The sequence below is a fragment of the Chiloscyllium plagiosum genome, unplaced genomic scaffold, assembly GCF_037043375.1.
Source record: "Chiloscyllium plagiosum isolate Xiang-an unplaced genomic scaffold, Cpla_swu_hap1 HiC_scaffold_20, whole genome shotgun sequence".
Classification (NCBI taxonomy): domain Eukaryota; kingdom Metazoa; phylum Chordata; class Chondrichthyes; order Orectolobiformes; family Hemiscylliidae; genus Chiloscyllium; species Chiloscyllium plagiosum.
In genome coordinates, this window is record NW_028270158.1 from 14,774,794 (window position 1) to 14,793,049 (window position 18,256).

Below are 18,256 nucleotides of genomic sequence, written 5' to 3' on the forward strand. Positions count from 1 at the left end.
TAAGGTTTCCCCTGGTAGTGTCATACAGAAAGTAAGGAGGCATGAGATATGCGAAAGCTTAGCTATCTAAATACAGAATTGACTGGTCCATAGAAGACAGAAGGTGGTAGTAGATGGAAAGTATTCAACCTGGAGGTCAGTGACCAATGGTGTTCCACAGGGATCTGTTCTGGGACCTCTGTTCTTTGCGATTTTAATAAATGATTTGAATGAGGAAGTGGAAGGGTAGGTTAGTAAGTTTGCTGATGACACAAAGGTTGGTGGAGTTGTGGATAGTGTGGAGGGCTGTTGTAGGTTGCAACAGGACATTGACAGGGTACAGAACTGGGCTAAGAAATGGCAGAGGGAGTTCAACCTGGAAAAGTGTGAAGTGATTCATTTTGGAAGGTCGAATTTGAATGCAGATTATAGGGTTAGTTAAAGTCAGGATTCTTGGCAGTGTGGAGGAACAGAGGGATCTTGGGGTCCAGGTCCATAGGTCCGTCAAAGTTGCCACCCAAGTTGATTGGATTGTTAAGAAGGCATAAGACATGTTGGCTTTCATTAGCAGGGGGGGTTGAGTTTAAGAGCTGTGAAGTTATGCTGCAGCTCTGTAAAGCCTGTTTAGACAACACTTGGAATATTATGTTCAGTTCTGGTCGCCTCATTATAGGAAGGATGTGGAAGTTTTAGAGAGGGTGCAGAGGAGATTTATCAGGATGCTGACTGGATTGGAGAAAAGTTGAGTGAGCTAGAGCTTTTCTCATTGGAGCGAAGAAGGATGAGAGGTGACTTGATAGAGGTGTACAAGATATTGAGAGGCACAAATAGAGTGGATAGCCAGAGACTTTCTCCCACGGTGGAAATGGCTATCACAAAGGGACATAATTTTAAGGTGATTGTAGGAAGGTTTAGGGGAGATGTCAGGGGTAGGTTCTTCACACAGAGAGTGGTGAGTGTGTGGAATGCACTGCCAGCAGTAGTAGAAGAGTCAGATACATAAGGAACATTTAAGCGACTCTTGGACAGGCACATGGATGATATTAAGTAAATCTACACCTTCTGTAGATGTTCTGAAGGCATAAGACAGCAGCAAAGAGAATAAATTGCCAAAGGGTGTCAGTGAGTCAGTACACTGCCTTACTGAACATCTCAAAGAGTCTGATGTTAGCTGGTCATAATCGACCTTAGCCAACCTGTTGTCATGGAGAGATCACATTGAGTACCAAGTTTCTCCAGCAGCTCTTACAGCCCATGGCCTTTGGTGAAATCCATACAGTCCATACATGGTTGTTTTTTGTTTCCTTTGCTCACATCCTCGTGTTGCTGTGGGACTGAGGAGATCAAGTCAACTGTGGACCTTCCAGTTCTGATACTACGCTGGCATTCAGGGCTGCCTGTGACTGGATCCTCCAGTCTCACAAGGGCAACCATACTTTTCACACATGATGCTCAGAAAGGAGGTGCCTCGATTGATTTTGTAGGCAGGGTGGACGTCATTGTTCTGGTACAGAGTCACAGTCTTGGCATCACACAGATCCTGAGGCTCCACCTCTCGCAAAGACAAAGAGGTTTGTGCAGACGCTGCAGGAGCGGCAGATTCTCTTTCTTGATGAGCTCAGACGGGACAGCATCAGCACCTCAGACTTGGCCCAGCCTTATGGACCCTCTCTGGTGTGGGTTCGAAATCCAGCTCTTCCAGCAAAGGCGGGCTTCCTATCGATTTAAAGCAGAACTTTGCAAACTGTTTCGCACTGCGACCTTATTTCAAAGCTTGAAAATGCTAGTGACCCCCTCATGATGGCGGGCCTGTTAGAGTGGGGGTGGGAGTTGCTGTCTGTTAAGAGTGTGGGCAGAGTTATAATAACACACTGAGCTCATTCCTGTAAACCCAACATTTCAGCTCATGCTCCTGCTTGGAGTTCCAAGCCCCAATCAAAGATCTCCTGAATGACAATGTTCTCCCTAGACAGATTATTATTGATGTCTAATGTCCACACCCCGCTGTGACAAGTTTTTAAAAGGCATTTGGAGGTTCTCAGAGTTCTGTCTGTTCTTTAAAATTCAGGTCTGCTTAAATACAGTGGTAGCAAACCAAGTAAATTATTAATTATAAGAATTAAAAATGTTGCTTTGATTTAAACAGCAACAGGAGTTAAATTGCAATGTGCTGTCATAATGGAAAGGAATTGCAGAATACACCAAATTCAACATAGGGACAAAAACCGGAGATTTTCAAAAAGGTGGAGTCGACTCACCTGGTTAAACACAGACTGAAATAAACTTAATGGACATGAAATAGAGGCATGGCTATGCAATGGTAGAGCTCAAATTTTGCAAATGCATTTTGTGGCTGCACAGGAGTTAAATTCACAGCGATTCGCTGAAAATGGAAAACAGCTTTATTCCCTCACCGCACAGAACAACAAAAAAGTTCCCTTTATTAAAAAAAATCGAAACAGGAAAAAAATCTATAATCATTCAGGGTAGGTCTCCAACCCTAGTGCGTGTACAGGACCCGCATGGAATAGCTACTGAGAATTGAAATATTACCAAAAGTCAATGATCCAAATTATTTGCCAAACAAAGGCGAGATGGTAATTTGTTACAAATGCAAATCTGAATCACTGAAGGAACCAGGTTTGAATTAAGAGCAGACCAGATCTCACGCTTTATATAAAAAAAATATTTTGTTGTGCAGCTTCACTGTTTTTTTGTTGTTGTCAGAATGGCGTATTAAAATGAATAAAAGGTGCAGTGGATGAGGGACCAGAGGCTGGATGTAGGATTCTGCACAGCTTCATGAGACTATCAAAATGGATCCTTCACCTGCCAGCCTCCTTGCTCTTGGCTGGTTCGTGTTGTGGGCAGCTCTCTCTCTCTCTCTCTGTATGTCTCTGTCAATCAGGAGGGAAGCGGATGATCTCAGAGGGGACGGACGGGCGGTGCTTGTGTGAATCGATCAGCCCCTCACTGCGAGTGTGTGGAAGTGACTGGGGCAGCTGGTTGGGGCTAGGGGGAAGGAAAGCTGGGGCAGAGAGAGAGAGAGAGACCGAGAGGCGAGCGGAGCGGAGCCCAGCAGCTGGGGGCTCGGAGACGGGAATAAACAGCAATAAAATGCAGAGAGAGAGAGACCGGAGATTTCTGCGGGGAATGCTGTAAGAAGCGAGGAGTGATTCACTCTGGGGCTGCAATGTGAAAAGATGGTGAGCAGTCGGGGGACTTTTGCAATCGTTGCGTCTTTCCTTAAAACAAAAGCCGCCTCTTATTTTTTTTTCTCTCTCTCCCTTCTGTGCTTGTTACTGAGTCCCCTGTACATTGAGGCACAATGTTCAGGGGCGCTGCGGTAATCTTGTAGCAATGCAGGAGGAGAGTGGGGGGAGGTGGGGAAACAAAGCAATGCAGCGTTTCCACCGTAACATTGTCAGGCTGCTGAGAGTCTGCACCTTTGAATGAAAGTGAGTGCTCCTTCAGGTACCGAGAGCCTGCACGTTTGGGTGCTAATCGCTGGAGACAGAGCCTGGTACCTTCTCGGAGGGTGGGGGGATACCAAGTGTGTGTCGTAGGGGAAATAACTGGCTGCTAATCATATCTAGATGTACGTAGTTTGTGATACATTTTAACTCTAGTCACGGCCTGAAATTGAATTTTTGTTACTTCCCTAGATTGTTGTAGTTTCTATATTTATATATACTTTTTAAATAAAAATCTATATTTTATAAAATAATCCGGTGTAATTTTATATGCATATGTTATATAGATTCAGTGTAATAACATATTTATGTAAAACACTATAATCAGTGTAAATATAAAAATATATACAAATTAATATTGGTTCCTTTTAAAATTCATTTGGACATTGTGGTTGGGTGAACTGCAGTTTTGCTGTATTTTGGACAATACTGAAGGATTATTAAAATTGTGAATCTGGTCATTAGCACAGTTTATTTTTTTCGGAACTGTTTTAACATTGTGTGTGGTTTGGTGGTTGTCATTAGAGAACAGTGTCAGGATAGTTCATGGTCATACAACTAACCTATTGCTGTCTTTGGCATGTTCAACCACGGAAAACTCTGTTTGTGCTTATGCTCTTAGGGGGTCATTCTTGATGGAATGGAATATAAAGTCCCTTGATAATCCCCTGAATTTGTCCCCAGGAATTTTCCCCTCTCACCCCAGGTTTTTTTTATCTCTCTGGCTGACCAGTTCCATCCTGGGTTGAGCAAATATTAGCAAAAATCTCATGTGAAAATGAAAATTCAAACATTGTTAAGATTTTGATTGATATATTAATATTTGTGTTTAGTTTTTTTATGTGTGTTGTGCTGATGTTTGTTAGACCAGGTAATTTTTAAAAAAGTATCACCAGTTGAAATAATCATTAATTGAGTAATGACATGGTTTTACTTGTTTGGCAAAGCAGTCTCAATAGGCTGATTGGCCTACTGCTCCTATGGTCATAATATCAGACTCTTGGCGACAGGGGTCTTCAGGTTTTGCTGCAAGGCACTTATTACAACTGAAGTGCACCATCAAACAAATGGCAAGTAAACATGTTAAAAATTGAGTCAAAACAAAAAAAACGCAGCAGGTCTAGTAGCATCTTTGGGAACAAAACAGGATAAGAGTTTCAGGTCCAGTGATGTTTCTTTTGGACCTTTACGCCAGCAGACCTGAAACGTTAACTCTGTTTTCTTTCCATAGATGCTGAAAGACCTGCTGAGTTTGTTCAGCAATTTCTGTTCTTATTGATCAGATTTCCAGCATCCCTGGTTCTTGATTTTGTTGAGAAAGTGGAGAATTCTGCAGCTTGCTTCCTGCTCTTTTATGTTTAATTTGCCACTAATTAAACATCTTGAGGTTTCCTTTGTGAAATGAACTGTGTATATAAGGCAGATGTTGTTGTGGTCTGTATCAGAATTCATTTCAATGGGACTTGTTAGGTTATACAACTACATGGTATACCAATGGACTAGTGATCTCTCAAGAAGTTCAATGGTAGAAATTAGATAATATGAGCAAATGTTATCACGTTTTTATTTTTTGCTGAATGAGAAGTTTATACCCTGCAATGGGAAAGAAGTTACTTTTTCAATGCTACACAATGCAATCTCAGATTAAGTAACAAGGTGGTTTAAAAAAAACTTAGTTTTGGATATTATGAGTCATCTTATTGAGAGGTTGTATTGCACACATCCGGACCATGTGGGACTTGAACGCAGGCCTTCTGATTCAAAGGTAGAGACATTGAAACTATGCCACAAAGACCCTATCTTACAGTTTTATGTAATAGAAACACATGAACATTGACTGAAACTATATTAGCTGGTAACTAACCTGTGTAGGACTTATGCTAATATCTTGGGAATTACCACATTAACTTTTTTAAAATTCACTTATCCAACTGTGGTTGGAAAATACCACTGAAAAGGTTTTGCCCTGCTCGCCTGACTATAAAACATAAGGACAGAAGCCCATTCAGTAATAAAATCTGCTCTGCCATCCTATAAAATAGAATGATCTGATAATCCTCAACTCCACTTTCCAGCCTTTTCCCTCTAACTCTTGATTCTCTTACCTATTAAACATCCATCTCAGTCTTGAATATAATGGCCCAGCCTTGATTGCTTTTGTGGAAAAGAATTTCATTGATTCACAACCCTTAGAGAAGAAATTCCTCATTTAAATGAGTGACTACTTACTCTGAGATTATGCTGTCTGATCCTAGACTCCCACAAAGGGGAACAATTGCTCCACATCTAACCTGCCAAGTTCCTTAAGAATCTTGTTTCAATAAAAGGTTGCCTTTCATTTTTCTGAAGTCCAATAAATACAGGCCCAAACCACTCAAATGTTCCTCCTAAGGTAAATTTTCCACACCTGGTAACATTCCAGTGATCCTTCTGTGGACTGCTTGCAATGCCAGTATATCTTTCCTAAGGGACCCCGAACTGTTGAGCATTCCAGCTGTGGCTTGACTTATGCCTTGGATAATATTAGGCAAGAGCTCCTTGCATTTAAACTCCATTCCGTTTGAAATAAAGCTAACATTCTGTATGCCTTCCCTATTACCCTGAACGTAGATGTTAGTAATCATGAGCACTCCCAAACCTCCCTGTTCTGTAGTTTTCTCCGTTTTAAATAATCAGCTCCTCTATTCCTCCTGCTGAAGCACATTTTCCCACATTATATTCCATCTGCCAATTTTAGAAAGGAAACAAACTGGAATCGTTGCAGCTGCTGTATTGTGCGTAGGTCATATATATTGAAATACAAACTGTGCAATATCCTTGTGGAAAAAAAATAATAGCTAAACACTGTGAACTCAGGCAGTCCTTACGTCAGCACATCCACTTCAATTCTAATCTGCTGATTTTTACAGAGCTTCAGCATAGAAGTGCTGTAGTTCCACAATCAAGGTGGAGTAAGTTCTTCAAAGCAATCCATTTTATTATTATTTGACCAAGTACATCACTACACAGGTGTGATGACCCTGGGAAGTTTGTGCCACTCTACTAAAGAACAGGATCCAAATTCCAGTGTAGTGCGGGTCACTTAATCTGGTCTGGGCAGAGCAATTTTGCAGGGAGAGGACTGGGGAAACAGACAAACCATGTGTTTTTAAGATCTCTGTCTAGTCATAGGAGCAGCTTGTATCTGAGAGCACATGGTGTATGCAGCAAACTAAAGTTTTTTAATGTTTGATTTTAGGTGCAGATATTTGCTATTTTCAAATTCCTACTGGCAGCAATAATATTTACAAGCAAAATAAAACTACAGTATGAATGCAACAGACTTATGACACTAGAATGTTGATTCTTTAAGATACTATATTCTCTTGTGAAGATTTTGGAAATTTGATACAGATGCCTCTTGTATTGGCAAAATTATTTTTTCCAATTTGCCTTTTGCTTTTTTAAAAATAGCTCTTTTTGGCTCAGATATTGTATATTACCAATAAAGTAAAAAGTCAAGAGCTAATATTTCCTCTCCATCTGGCTTAGTGGTTTAAAATTTTGTTTTTTAGATAAAGTTTGTCCCTTTTTAAAACAAAATCTGTAGGTTATTATAGAGGTAATATTCATTTATAATGTCTTTCATGTCTGCAGGAAGTCTGCACCAGTGCTGTATAGGCAGAAGTGACTAATTTGTACACCACAAAGCCACTCAAACAGCAAGTTGGATAACCGACTAGTCAGTGTGTTTTGGTATTGTTGTTTGCGACCTAGACCAGACCAGAGAGAGAACAGCTCTTGGCCTTTTTACATACACTTGAGCAGAAGAGTTAATTTACAACCTGCTTCAACCTAAAATTTAAATTTCCTGGCTGTTAAAAGATATGTAAGCACAGAACCAAACAGCAGTGCCACTTAGCTCAACAATGGAATAAAAGCACTGTTATGGCACATGGTTAGAGACAGAGAGAAGCATACAATACAATACTTTTTATTTCCTTGGTTGGGGCTATTTTACCACAGTGGGATGGCTACATATTTGCTTGGAGAAATTCAGATAGGGCATTGTGGAACACAGTGTGCTCTTGGATCTCATGATGAAGAATGTTAGGGGGAAGGAAGGGTTGGAGAACTGGGAGGCCAGTTTGCTCGGGCAGCATCATTTATGAACAGATGTGTGCTTATGATGGTTTTGAAAGGTGGGACAGGCACAACAGAATCCAAAAACAAGGAACCGTTTACAACATTAATATGATATAGGCAAGAAATGGGTGTTGGAGTGTGCCCTAAATGAAAATTTTTGGGATACATTAGAACTACTCATAAGAAAAAAAAAGTTGATCAGTCACCATGAGGTTTGATTGTAGAAACAGAAAATTGTCGGAAGAGAAGATCATTTGGCATGTCAGGTCTGCTATGCTGTTCAGTCTTATCAAAGACTATCAGCCAATCTCACTGCCATACTCTCTCCATTTGCCTTCATGCCTTTAGTGTCTCAAGTTCAAACCTGTCTTGAACCTTTTTTAAAAACTAACAAACTTGATAACAATGGGAGATGCTGCTACTCGTTCTGCGAATATCTTTGATAAACATTTACAAAAAAATCCTTCAGTGATTCATTGTATTAATTTATGACTTGGTTTTCATATAACTGGATGCTACAAATGTTGACCTAATGTGTTTGAGTTTGAAAATGAATCTTCAAAACCAATTGCAGTGATTAGGATTAAAATGCAGACACTCCTTCAAATATTTTAATATTTTCGATGAAACATGTTTTCACAGTAGTACTGGATTGTCTGTCTTTCAAAATCTGTTTAAAATACTGAATAATTTTTTTTGGCAGATCCATAAATTAGCCAATAGTGTGGATAAATGTTGCTTGAGAGTAACAAATTAATTAAGATAGAAAAAACACAGAATAATCATTGATAAGGAATGTCAGATTTAACTTTCATGTTTTATTTTAAATGTTGACTCTTTACGTGTGGGGAGTGGGGTAGGGGAACTAATACAATACATTTGAAATACCGCTTAGCTATCAGAGGGAAAATGTTAGACCCTCATCTGTCTATGATAAACCTTGGTTAGAACAGAAGTGAGTCTACCCTTTTCACATTTTTTAAAGATAAATTTGTTTAAAAATATCTAAATTCACTGAAGTTAATATTTAAAGAATAACTTTTGTCTCAGAGTTAAAAAGTTTCATCAGGGTTTAATAGTGACAATTTTGAGAATGCCAGTGAGCCAGTACAAACTAGTTGATCCGAAATATTTCCTTTCTAAAGGAAACTGTGTATTTATGGAGCAATTTTCTGGTCTTGTCACTTCCTACTCATTATCCACTTGGTTCTGCAAAGTAGAAATGACAACAACAGGAACTTTACATGGACAGTATCCTTTCTTTTGTGCAAAAAGAAAGTCCCAGTCTTCCTGCACCCCATGGAAACTTTTAAACGTAGCAGAGGGATGATCAAAGTTCAGCCCAATAGCCTAAAGGAAAGCAGGTTGCAATCTCCACAAAACTTTCCTTAGCAATAGGAACTCAACGTCAAGACATCTGTTGATACTGTGGGAGTTATTTCATTCACGTTCTTAATCTGGTTAGATTTCACATGTGGCTGTAGATGAAACATGTTATTAAAGCTATAACTTAATAATGCAGACAACATTGAAAAGCATCAAAGCTGTTGTGAATAGATCTAACATTTGTTACAGAGCATAGTCACACTACATTTAGGAAAGAAATGGTACTATTTTAAAAAAAAAAATTAATCTTGGGTATTATAGAAGAACCTAAGAGTGGGACATCTGTAATTGTACAGCTGCATGCTTTTCATAGTTCAAGAGAAGATGGTATCAAGTTTTGCACGTGCACCATTGTAACTGATTGAAATTCCCCTGTAGCAGGCTTGCTTTGCATTCCTGCTTCACAGCTTTCCTCAAGTAATCCCAGCCATGACAAGGGAATTCATTGAATAATTTTTTTTAACCCTCTTTGTACCTTTTTTTGTCTTTTAAAAAGTGAATCGGTGTGCATGTGGAAATGTTAATACATGCACATTAGGAACAGACAACCATGCAGATCCCATCAGGTTTGCTGATTTACTGTGTAAGAGCTGCTTGTATCAAGCCCCCCACATTATCCATTTGTATATTAGTCAAGGTATACTGATTTATGATCTGGGTGGAATAATTCTGGGTGTAGCACAACAGATATAAATTTCAGAATATTTTTGGAAGGCTGAGGATGCCAATCTGAATTTTGTGTTGATCGATAAAGTTCTTCCCTGCATCAGGCAGTAAAATGCAATCAAAACTGATGCTATTGGAATGGAATTTCAAAGGTTCCAACTTGAATTTGCTGAATGGCTAATAAACTATTTTAAAATGTCTCCTTTCTCTGCCTCCCACAAAAACATTTAATGAGTAAAGCCAAATATGTTTCAGATTCTGATGTGGAGGCACCGGTGTTGGACTGGGGTGGACAAATTCTGAAGGCCCATAATACCTGCTTACAGTCTAACAGGTTTATTTGAAATCACAGGCTTTCAGAGCGCTGCTCCTTCGTCTGTGAGCTTCACCTGATGAAGGAGCAGTGCTCCAAAAGTTTGTGATTTTAAATAAACCCATTGGACTAGTGTTGCTGACTTCCGAACTTGTTTCAGATTCTGCTGGTTTTAGCAGCATGTGGTGGTTTACGTTTGATCAAGGGGCTAGAGTGAGCCTAGCTTGAGCAAAAGACAAAGTTCTGAAGCTAGCTTCTCAGTTGGAAAACATTAAAGTGATTTGACCAGAATGACATTTTGTTTTAAACAGGAGCCTGCCACAATCCAAAATCTTCAAGGCACACATTCTTAGAATCTTTTCCCAAAAGAAGAAGCTCTAAGGGTGTTTCAGCAGAGTCTCTGGCTGCCCTCCAGCATTCTGTTCTTGAGACCATTTGTCATCTTGTAATGTGTCAGTGTAGTCCAGGGGGCTATTTTACTATGGTGTCATTAAACTGTCCTGTTTTCAGCTGAAGTGTACACGCATGTACATACATGGCTGGGAAAATCACCTGGGATCTAGGAGTCAACAGTAACAAGTCCATTCAAACTCTAATTGGATAACTCTGCACACCCAGTGACCAAATCATACACATTCTTGATCTGTGTGTAATAGCATTAACTGGCTTATTACTTATTGAGGGAGGAGTAACAAAATACATATTCAGCAATCTACTGTATTATAAGTTGTGATTGCTTGAAATGTGGCATTCTTTTAATTTGCCTTGATGTTTGCAAGATTAGAACCTTCAGCCGTTTTCAACGGAATAAGAGTTAACGTTAGATCTCTACAAAACTTCATGTAAACATTTAGACTTGCTCAAAATATTTCGGAGCTATAGCTTGGTTAATTTAGTTTCCAAACTCCTGGAAAATGTGCTATAACCTTTTAATGCAATCTCCTGGCAGTGTTTACTATTTATGTCCCATCGATTTTTCAGTGTGCATGCATTTAAAGGCACTTGATTTGAAAATGCTTTTAGGAATTTCATTTCTGCAACTGTTAAAATGATGCATTATGCGATTACGTTTTGGCAGTTTTGGACACGAGAACGATCCTGCAATAGAAGACCAGTTTCACTTTGATCACCTACAAGGATTCTTGACCCAGCATTATAAATTTTAAAATCCTTGTCACCACTTCAAATTGCTGCACAAACGTGGCCATGTGATCATGTTCAGGATCTAATCTTCCCTTGTATCAGTCAGACGTCCATATTGCCTGCTTATGTTTTGTGCCTGATGACAGAGCCTCCAGCTGTCTCTGTCCTATCTTTCAACTACCGTGTCCTTTTCAATTAAAAAAAAGCTTTAGTTATCCCTTCTACACTTAGGCTTGTCACTGATTCTTTCAATTATTCCAAATCTATCTTAGTCAATGTGTACCATTCTCAATAATAAAGAACTGTCGAGCTGGGCATTGAAGCTAATTTTAAAAAACTAATGAAAAATGTACTTTATCAAACCAGTTTTAAAAATCAATTTTGTAAAATATGCGACATTAAGGGTGGCTATAACACATCTTGAACAGCATTGCCAAACTAAATCTTGCAGGACTAGATGACTTTGAAATATCCAAATTAAAGAATTTTTTTTTAAATTTTCAAAAACAAACCCAAAAATCTTCAGACGCTAGAAATCAGAAATACAAACACAAATTGCTGGAGGAACTCCGATCTGACAGCATCTGTGGAGAGAAAGCAGAATTTGTGTTTTGGGTCCACTGACCCTCCTTCAGACCCTTCATGTTTTGTTTTTATTACCGTGGTCCACATATTACAGCCTTTTAATGCAATACAGTGCTTGGGGCGGTCACTACAAATAATTGACCAATGTCAGCTCATGTACAAAAAGAGGATCAGCAAAATGTGAAAATTTGTCCTTCCTACAGAATGTAGTAGCATAATGTACTTGACCAATTGAAACACAAAATGTGGTCCCTCCAGCAAACTGACGGAAGACTTTGACAATATAGGAGATACTGACTGAGGTCACTACCTTCATAGTGGCAAGGTAATCCTCAGGTTAAACCACCAATTATTTCTGTCAAGTCTATGGTGACTTTCCCTTAATGGGATATATAAAATAGGCCACTCAGCACCACCACTCCATGCACTATTTATGCTCCTTCTAGCCTCCTCTCATCTTGCCTATTATTATCACCCTCCACCCCATCATCTGCTTGTCTGGCTTCCACTCAAGTGCATTTATACTACTATTCATTTCAAGAACTCCTGGTAGTGAGTTCCACATTCTCAGCACTGCTTGGGTAAGAAATTTCTTCTGAATTCCGTGTTGGATTTCTTGGTGATAACCTGTGGTTGTGCTTTTCCTAAAAATGAAAATAATATCTATCTTCTCTCCATCAAAACATGTCTTAATTTTTAAAGACCTTTGTTAGGTCACCCCTCTTCAAAAGAGAAAACAAGATCTCTTTCCACCCTCGTAGTCATGTATTTCCAATATTATCCTTGTAAATCATCTTCATACCCACTCCAGTGCCTCTATCCTTTTTGGATCACAGCAGAGTTGCATTCAACATTTTGTCTAATGAATGTTCAAGAAAGGTTTAGCTTAATTCCCTTACTTCCCAATTTCCTCCCCAGAAACTGAGTAGAGTTCTTTTGATAGAAGTTTGGTGAATTTATACACTTAAGTCCTCCTTGTTCTTATATTCAACCTCATTTCAAGCAATAGGTGATCTGCCTGACTCTGGGTAGAATTGAGGACTGCAGATGCTGGAAACCAGAGTAGAGATCAGAGTGGTGCTGGGAAAGCACAGCAGATCAGGCAGCATCAGAGGAGCAGGAAAATCGATGTTTCGGGCAAAAGCCCTTCATCAAGGGCTTTTGCCAGAAATGTGGATTTTCCTGCTCCTCTGATGCTGCCTCACCTGCTGTGCTTTTCCAGCACCACTTCCAACTCCAACCTCCCTAACTCTGCCAACTAAACTATGCTACCTTGTTTTTAGCTCTCTTCACGTTTTATAGGAGATCATTAGAATGGGCGAAAATGACTATCCTGGCACCACCTCTCCACACCACCCGCAAGGCTTGGGAGTCAGCTGCAATTGTAGCAATGTCTTTTCAATTCCAAAATCTACATAGTTTCTGACCCGCTCCAAAGTTTGTAATAACATCTCTGAATAGGTCGATCAGCAAGTACCATTGCACCACAAGAGCCCCGATTTCAACATCTAAACAACTGAAAGTAATTTCTAAGCAGCAGTGTTCCCAGCACTGATTCTTAGGAAGAATTCCTTTCCCATGAAACCTTTCTGATTTAAAACTAACCAGCAATATACTTAACCACTTTGACCACTGAGCCTACACACTTTGACCTTTAACCTTACTTTGTGGCACCTTATTGAAGGCCTTTTGTAAATCCAAGTCGCATCTATATTTATTGCCTATTCTTTCCTTCCAAAGTTGGTAAAGTATATCAGTGCTGACTATTCATGACATTTAATTTATAGATGGTCTTCTAGTCTCTCCTTTTGTAGGGAATTCATTATCTTTCAAAACAAAAAGCCCTGACTCTAATTCCCTGGACATTTTCTGTCCCAATTCTTTACTATAGGAATTGTACTATTATCTACCAGTTCTGTAGCACCACACATTTCTGATGAATTACTAAATATGTTTAAACCCTCTAACCTGGGCAACAAGAAATAATTCCACATTTAAGTGAAGCATGCTGGCTATGAGTATCAGAAACCAACTTCATTAATATACATTTTGTTCTGATTAGAGGAAATTTTCATGGTAAAAGGTTAATGGGCAAAGATAGCAATGGCCTGATTTGGGAAACCTGTCTACTTTAGCATTATACTTAAGAGAATTCATCAATTGCTGAGATTACATGGATCATAATTTTTCCTGTACCATACACATTCAATTATACTGAAGAGACTGGGATAGGTATTTCAGTGTGGCCGCTTTTTCTTTAACTTCCACAGAGTTTTGCCTTACCAGATAGTATTGTGTTCCTCTCCGTGTGTCAGATTCAATGTGTTCAAAAATATATTAAAAGCATCTGGACCATTTGCAAAGCTGCTAGGTCCATGGCATTGTAAATGAAAGGAAAGTTTTAAATGCTGGTTTATTTAATATAGAGGCTGGGGGAATTTCAGAATCATGGTATTCCCCCAGCCAAAACAAAATAATACTTTATAACTAAGTGCTTTGGGAAAATCCTTCAATTTATTTTTTAAAAAAAGGGTGGGGAAAGACAGGATTCTTACCTGGACAGTCAACCAAAATCTTGTGTCGGAAAATTAGTGTGAATTGTTCTATTGCAGTGCCAGCTAATAACCCTCAAATACAGTATGCTTATTCAAACTTTTTTCTTTCAGACCTTTTTGCAAGAATCTCACCTCTACCAAACATCCTAGCCATCGATTTGAAGTAGCACTTTTTTCACAATCTGCAATTGAAGGCTTACACTGGACACTTGCCATGTCTATGGACCACAGCCCCACCACCGGAGTGGTCACAGTTATTGTGATTCTGATTGCCATCGCGGCTCTCGGTGCATTGATCCTGGGCTGCTGGTGCTACCTGCGACTGCAGCGAATAGGTCAGTCGGAAGATGAAGAAAGCATCGTGGGAGAAGGCGAGACCAAAGAGCCCTTTCTGTTGGTGCAGTACTCAGCCAAAGGGCCACGGGTAGAGCGGAAAGCTAAGCTGACAGCTAATGGGACCGAAGGTCATGGTTAACATTCAGTCACAGTTCACAACTGCAGATTTTGCCATTTGGACTGAATAACATTTGTAGGATAATCATTCTTCATACTGTGAAGGTTTAATTCTGTTCAAGCTGCTTATTAAAAACAAATAGCAAGGTTAGCAGAAAACAGCAAGGACTAGCCAGGCAGTCTGTTGATCTGCAACTGCATGTTATCAAAGATCAAGACTAGCCATTCAAAATTCTTGTTTATTTTGCAGTGTTTCCTACTTGAATTTTAATCCCTTTTTAACTGAGCCTGTTTTGATGGAGCAACTACTGTAAGTTTCATCCCTACTGAACCTGTGGATCTCTGGAAATAATTTGCATTGATCAGTATGAAAACTTCTTTCTGTATTGTGCAGGATAGTATTACCAGAGTACAAAATGAACTGCTGTAAATGTTACCACAGCAAAGGCCATGTTAAGTGATCATCTTTAATGCATATTTTGTTGTTGAGCCTAGGTTGTATGGCAAGGATGGGGGTATTGAGATAGGGCAGTTTGAAGATTAAAATAACTAGAAATGAATTAGAAATTCAACGTAAACTTTTGTTTTAAAAAATTAATCTAACACTACCAGCGCTGATAATTTACCTAATGATACAGCTATTTCATCTCTAATACATATTTTGTTGTTGAGCCTAGGTTGTATGGCGAGGGTGGGGGTATTGCATCACCTCAACTTAGATCCTGTATTGTCTTTAGAAAGGTTTTTAAAAAAAATAAAATTAAAAAGGGGAAGAGAGCCATTATTTCAATGGGATCATAAAATGAAAGATGTAGAATCGTTCTTGCATTTTGCACAGAGTGAGGTTGTGCTAAAGTGGTGTATGACTGCTAGGATGCTACCAAAGCACTTTTTCCTAAACTGATTCCAGGCTGCGCCTATGATGGAGAATGCTGCAATTCACAGTCTGCAAATGATCCGGAAGGTTTGCAGTGAAGTTAAAATGGTGGCTGAGCAGTTTTCTGTTTTAATTCAAAGCATGTTTAATATGGTCAAATTGTACTTAAAACAGTATAATTTCAAAATAACTTGATAGATTGTTGTATCTTATGACCAGATTCTGTTCCCCTTCCTGTAATTCATTAATTTACAGAAATAAAATTTACTGTGTGTAACAAATTTCACATTAGTGCAATATTCAAATGTAAACAAATAAAGAATTTCCCCTTTTACCAGATTTTTCATTTACAAAAAAGATGCTCAAGAATGGAACTTGATAAATGAAGTTCTTGTTTAAAAAAAACAATTCTGTAGAAATAAACTTTTACTGACATTTCGAACTTCACATGAGATCTCCGCCAACCTAATGTAGAATAGTTTATATTCCTGGGACAATTTTGTTTTTTAAAAAGGTAGGCAGCAGAATGCCTTGCATCTGCAGTTTCATGATTATCTCTCTTCACAATGTAGGTGTGTCATGACAAGAAAAAGATTCGGTTTCAGCATTATTTTCTGAATGGGAAGTTAACGGAGATTCCTCTTCAGCACGAACTGGAGTTGAGGAGGGATAAGTGTTTTCCTCCAGTAGTTCTTCAATTGAGGCCATATATGTCTTAAGCAAGGTGTTTTCTTTGAGGAGTTTCTCAGACACTGCTGTAATTTCACTCAGTTTCTCTGCTGTTTTGGCTAGCTCTACATTTCTCAGGTTATACAAATCTTGTAGTTTCTCATTATGACTTTTCAGCTTTTCGTTTTTCTCCTCCAGAGCTCGATTATGGAGCTTCAATTGTTGCTCCTCCTGTCTGGTCGCTGAGAGCTGCAAAGCCAGTTGCTTTTCAGCTTGATGCAACACCTGCATCTCTGCACGGAGTCTTTGCAGCTCTTTCTCCAGTTGGCTAATTCGGTCCTTCTGTAATTCTGCTGCTTTTTGGATACAGTCTGGATTACAAGACTGGAATGGGTCTTGATGAACTAACTGGGTAGAATGCGAGAGAATGAACCTCACTAGATTAGGAACAGTAAATGGCAGAGCTTCAGGGTACTTCACACTCAAGTCTTTCCTGAAAGTAAGAGTAAAGAGAAAGTAAATTTATGGAAAATATCCTGATGTTGACCAACATGAACATTTCTGTATTACAGAAATTTTTACTCTGAACATTTCATTCTTGATTTAACAAAAGGAAATCAGTTGTTTTATCAACATTTTTCACTACTACTCAGAAAAATGTTGGTACCCAAACAATCCCAGTAATGGTAGATTCAACAAGGAGGAAATCAATGTTGCATCAAGGGTATTGATCCAACATAAACGGTTCAAAAGTTGGATAGATTAAAGATTTCTTAATCCTTGAACTTCATACAACTATTACCACAACAAAAAAAAACTGTTTCCTTTAATTTTTGTGTTCCTGAATGTGTGCGGTACATCACGTGGTAACAATTCCCTCAGCAGCAGTATTCCTTCGGTGCGTAAATGGACATTGTTTATACTTGAAAATACATGTTGACAGTTTGAATGGAGGAAGGCATAGTTAATCTCAATAAATAGAAATGCTGACAGGTATACGTCTCAGTAAAGGTTGCCAAGTACAAAATAAATCCTTTAGCTCATTTTCCTCCTTCGTGTAATTGGTCTCCAGGCCCTTAGACTATCTTTTAAGCCAAAGCAGCACTCAGCTTGGAATTAAATTGAGACCTCTAGTCTATCATGGTTTTTGGAGCCAGAAGAAAAGGCAACCCACTCTCTGGTCTGTTATTCCAACAAATTTCAAGAGATCCTAAAATAGCTGATCTGGATCAAATTGAACAATTGTAGAGTTAGAAGAACATTATTTCCAAAAAAAGGTTTGTGCTTTCTGTAATTATTCAGCCACAAACTGTAGTGTAAGCAATTTCATAACTGCTTCCTCATTCAAGTCAGTCAAATATGTTGATGCTTTAAAAAAAAAGAACATCCAAGTGGGAATTAAAACTAACATTAAAAGGAATTGAAACAGATTTCAAAAGGAAAATGATAGGATGTGCAGCACTGGCAAGGGCAACATTTACTGCCCATCATCAATTGCACAAAGGGATAGTGAGCTGCCTCCTGGGAAGGTGCTCCTACAGTGAGTGCTCTGAGGTATGGACTTCCACAAATTTGACTCAGTGATGGATGAAGGAAGGGCAATATAGTTCGAGGTCGGATGGGGAGTGCGATTTTGGAGAGGAACATGCCAATGAAGTTCTCCTACACTTTCTGCAATCTTCTTTCTGCTGGTGTTGGTTGCAGATTTAGCCTGTACTATTGAAGGTACTTAGGGTAACTGGAGTCTATCTTGTAAAAATATCTGCTGCCACATAAACAAACATTCTCTCTTTCGCTCCATTTCAGGCACAATATGGTGGATGGAGTGCCAATCAAATGAAGAGTATTGCATCTTACTCCCTCTAGGTGCTGGACAGTTTTGGGGTGGGGGGGGGGGGGGGGGAGAAGGGATGGTCAGGAGAGTTACTCGCCTCAGGAATGCCAGCATATATGTGGCTGGGCTTGTTAAGTTTCTGGTTACTAGTGACGTGAGGATACTGATAGTGGGGAATTCTTTGCTGGTAAAAAGTCA

At 39.1% G+C, this 18,256-nt stretch overlaps 2 protein-coding genes across 2 annotated transcripts in view; one reads left to right on the forward strand and one right to left on the reverse strand.

Moving 5' to 3' along the window:
• Positions 1–2,992: 2,992 nt before the first annotated feature.
• On the forward strand, positions 2,993–15,887 carry snn (stannin). The gene is made up of 2 exons (XM_043711990.2): positions 2,993–3,185; positions 14,337–15,887. Exon 2 carries the CDS (start codon positions 14,440–14,442, stop codon positions 14,698–14,700), a length of 261 nt encoding a protein of 86 aa, XP_043567925.1. The 5' UTR covers positions 2,993–3,185; positions 14,337–14,439; the 3' UTR covers positions 14,701–15,887.
• Positions 15,016–18,256, reverse strand: part of txndc11 (thioredoxin domain containing 11) — an 82,383-nt gene continuing 79,142 nt past the window's right edge. Inside the window, exon 12 of the mRNA XM_043711987.2 lies at positions 15,016–16,717. Within this exon, the coding sequence (XP_043567922.2) occupies positions 16,117–16,717 (601 nt within the window). The 3' untranslated portion in view covers positions 15,016–16,116. The remainder of the gene's footprint in view (positions 16,718–18,256) is intronic.

Bases quoted from the DNA above. Each gene is read 5' to 3' on its own strand.
- snn (XM_043711990.2), top strand. From the start codon at position 14,440: ATGTCTATGGACCACAGCCCCACCACCGGAGTGGTCACAGTTATTGTG.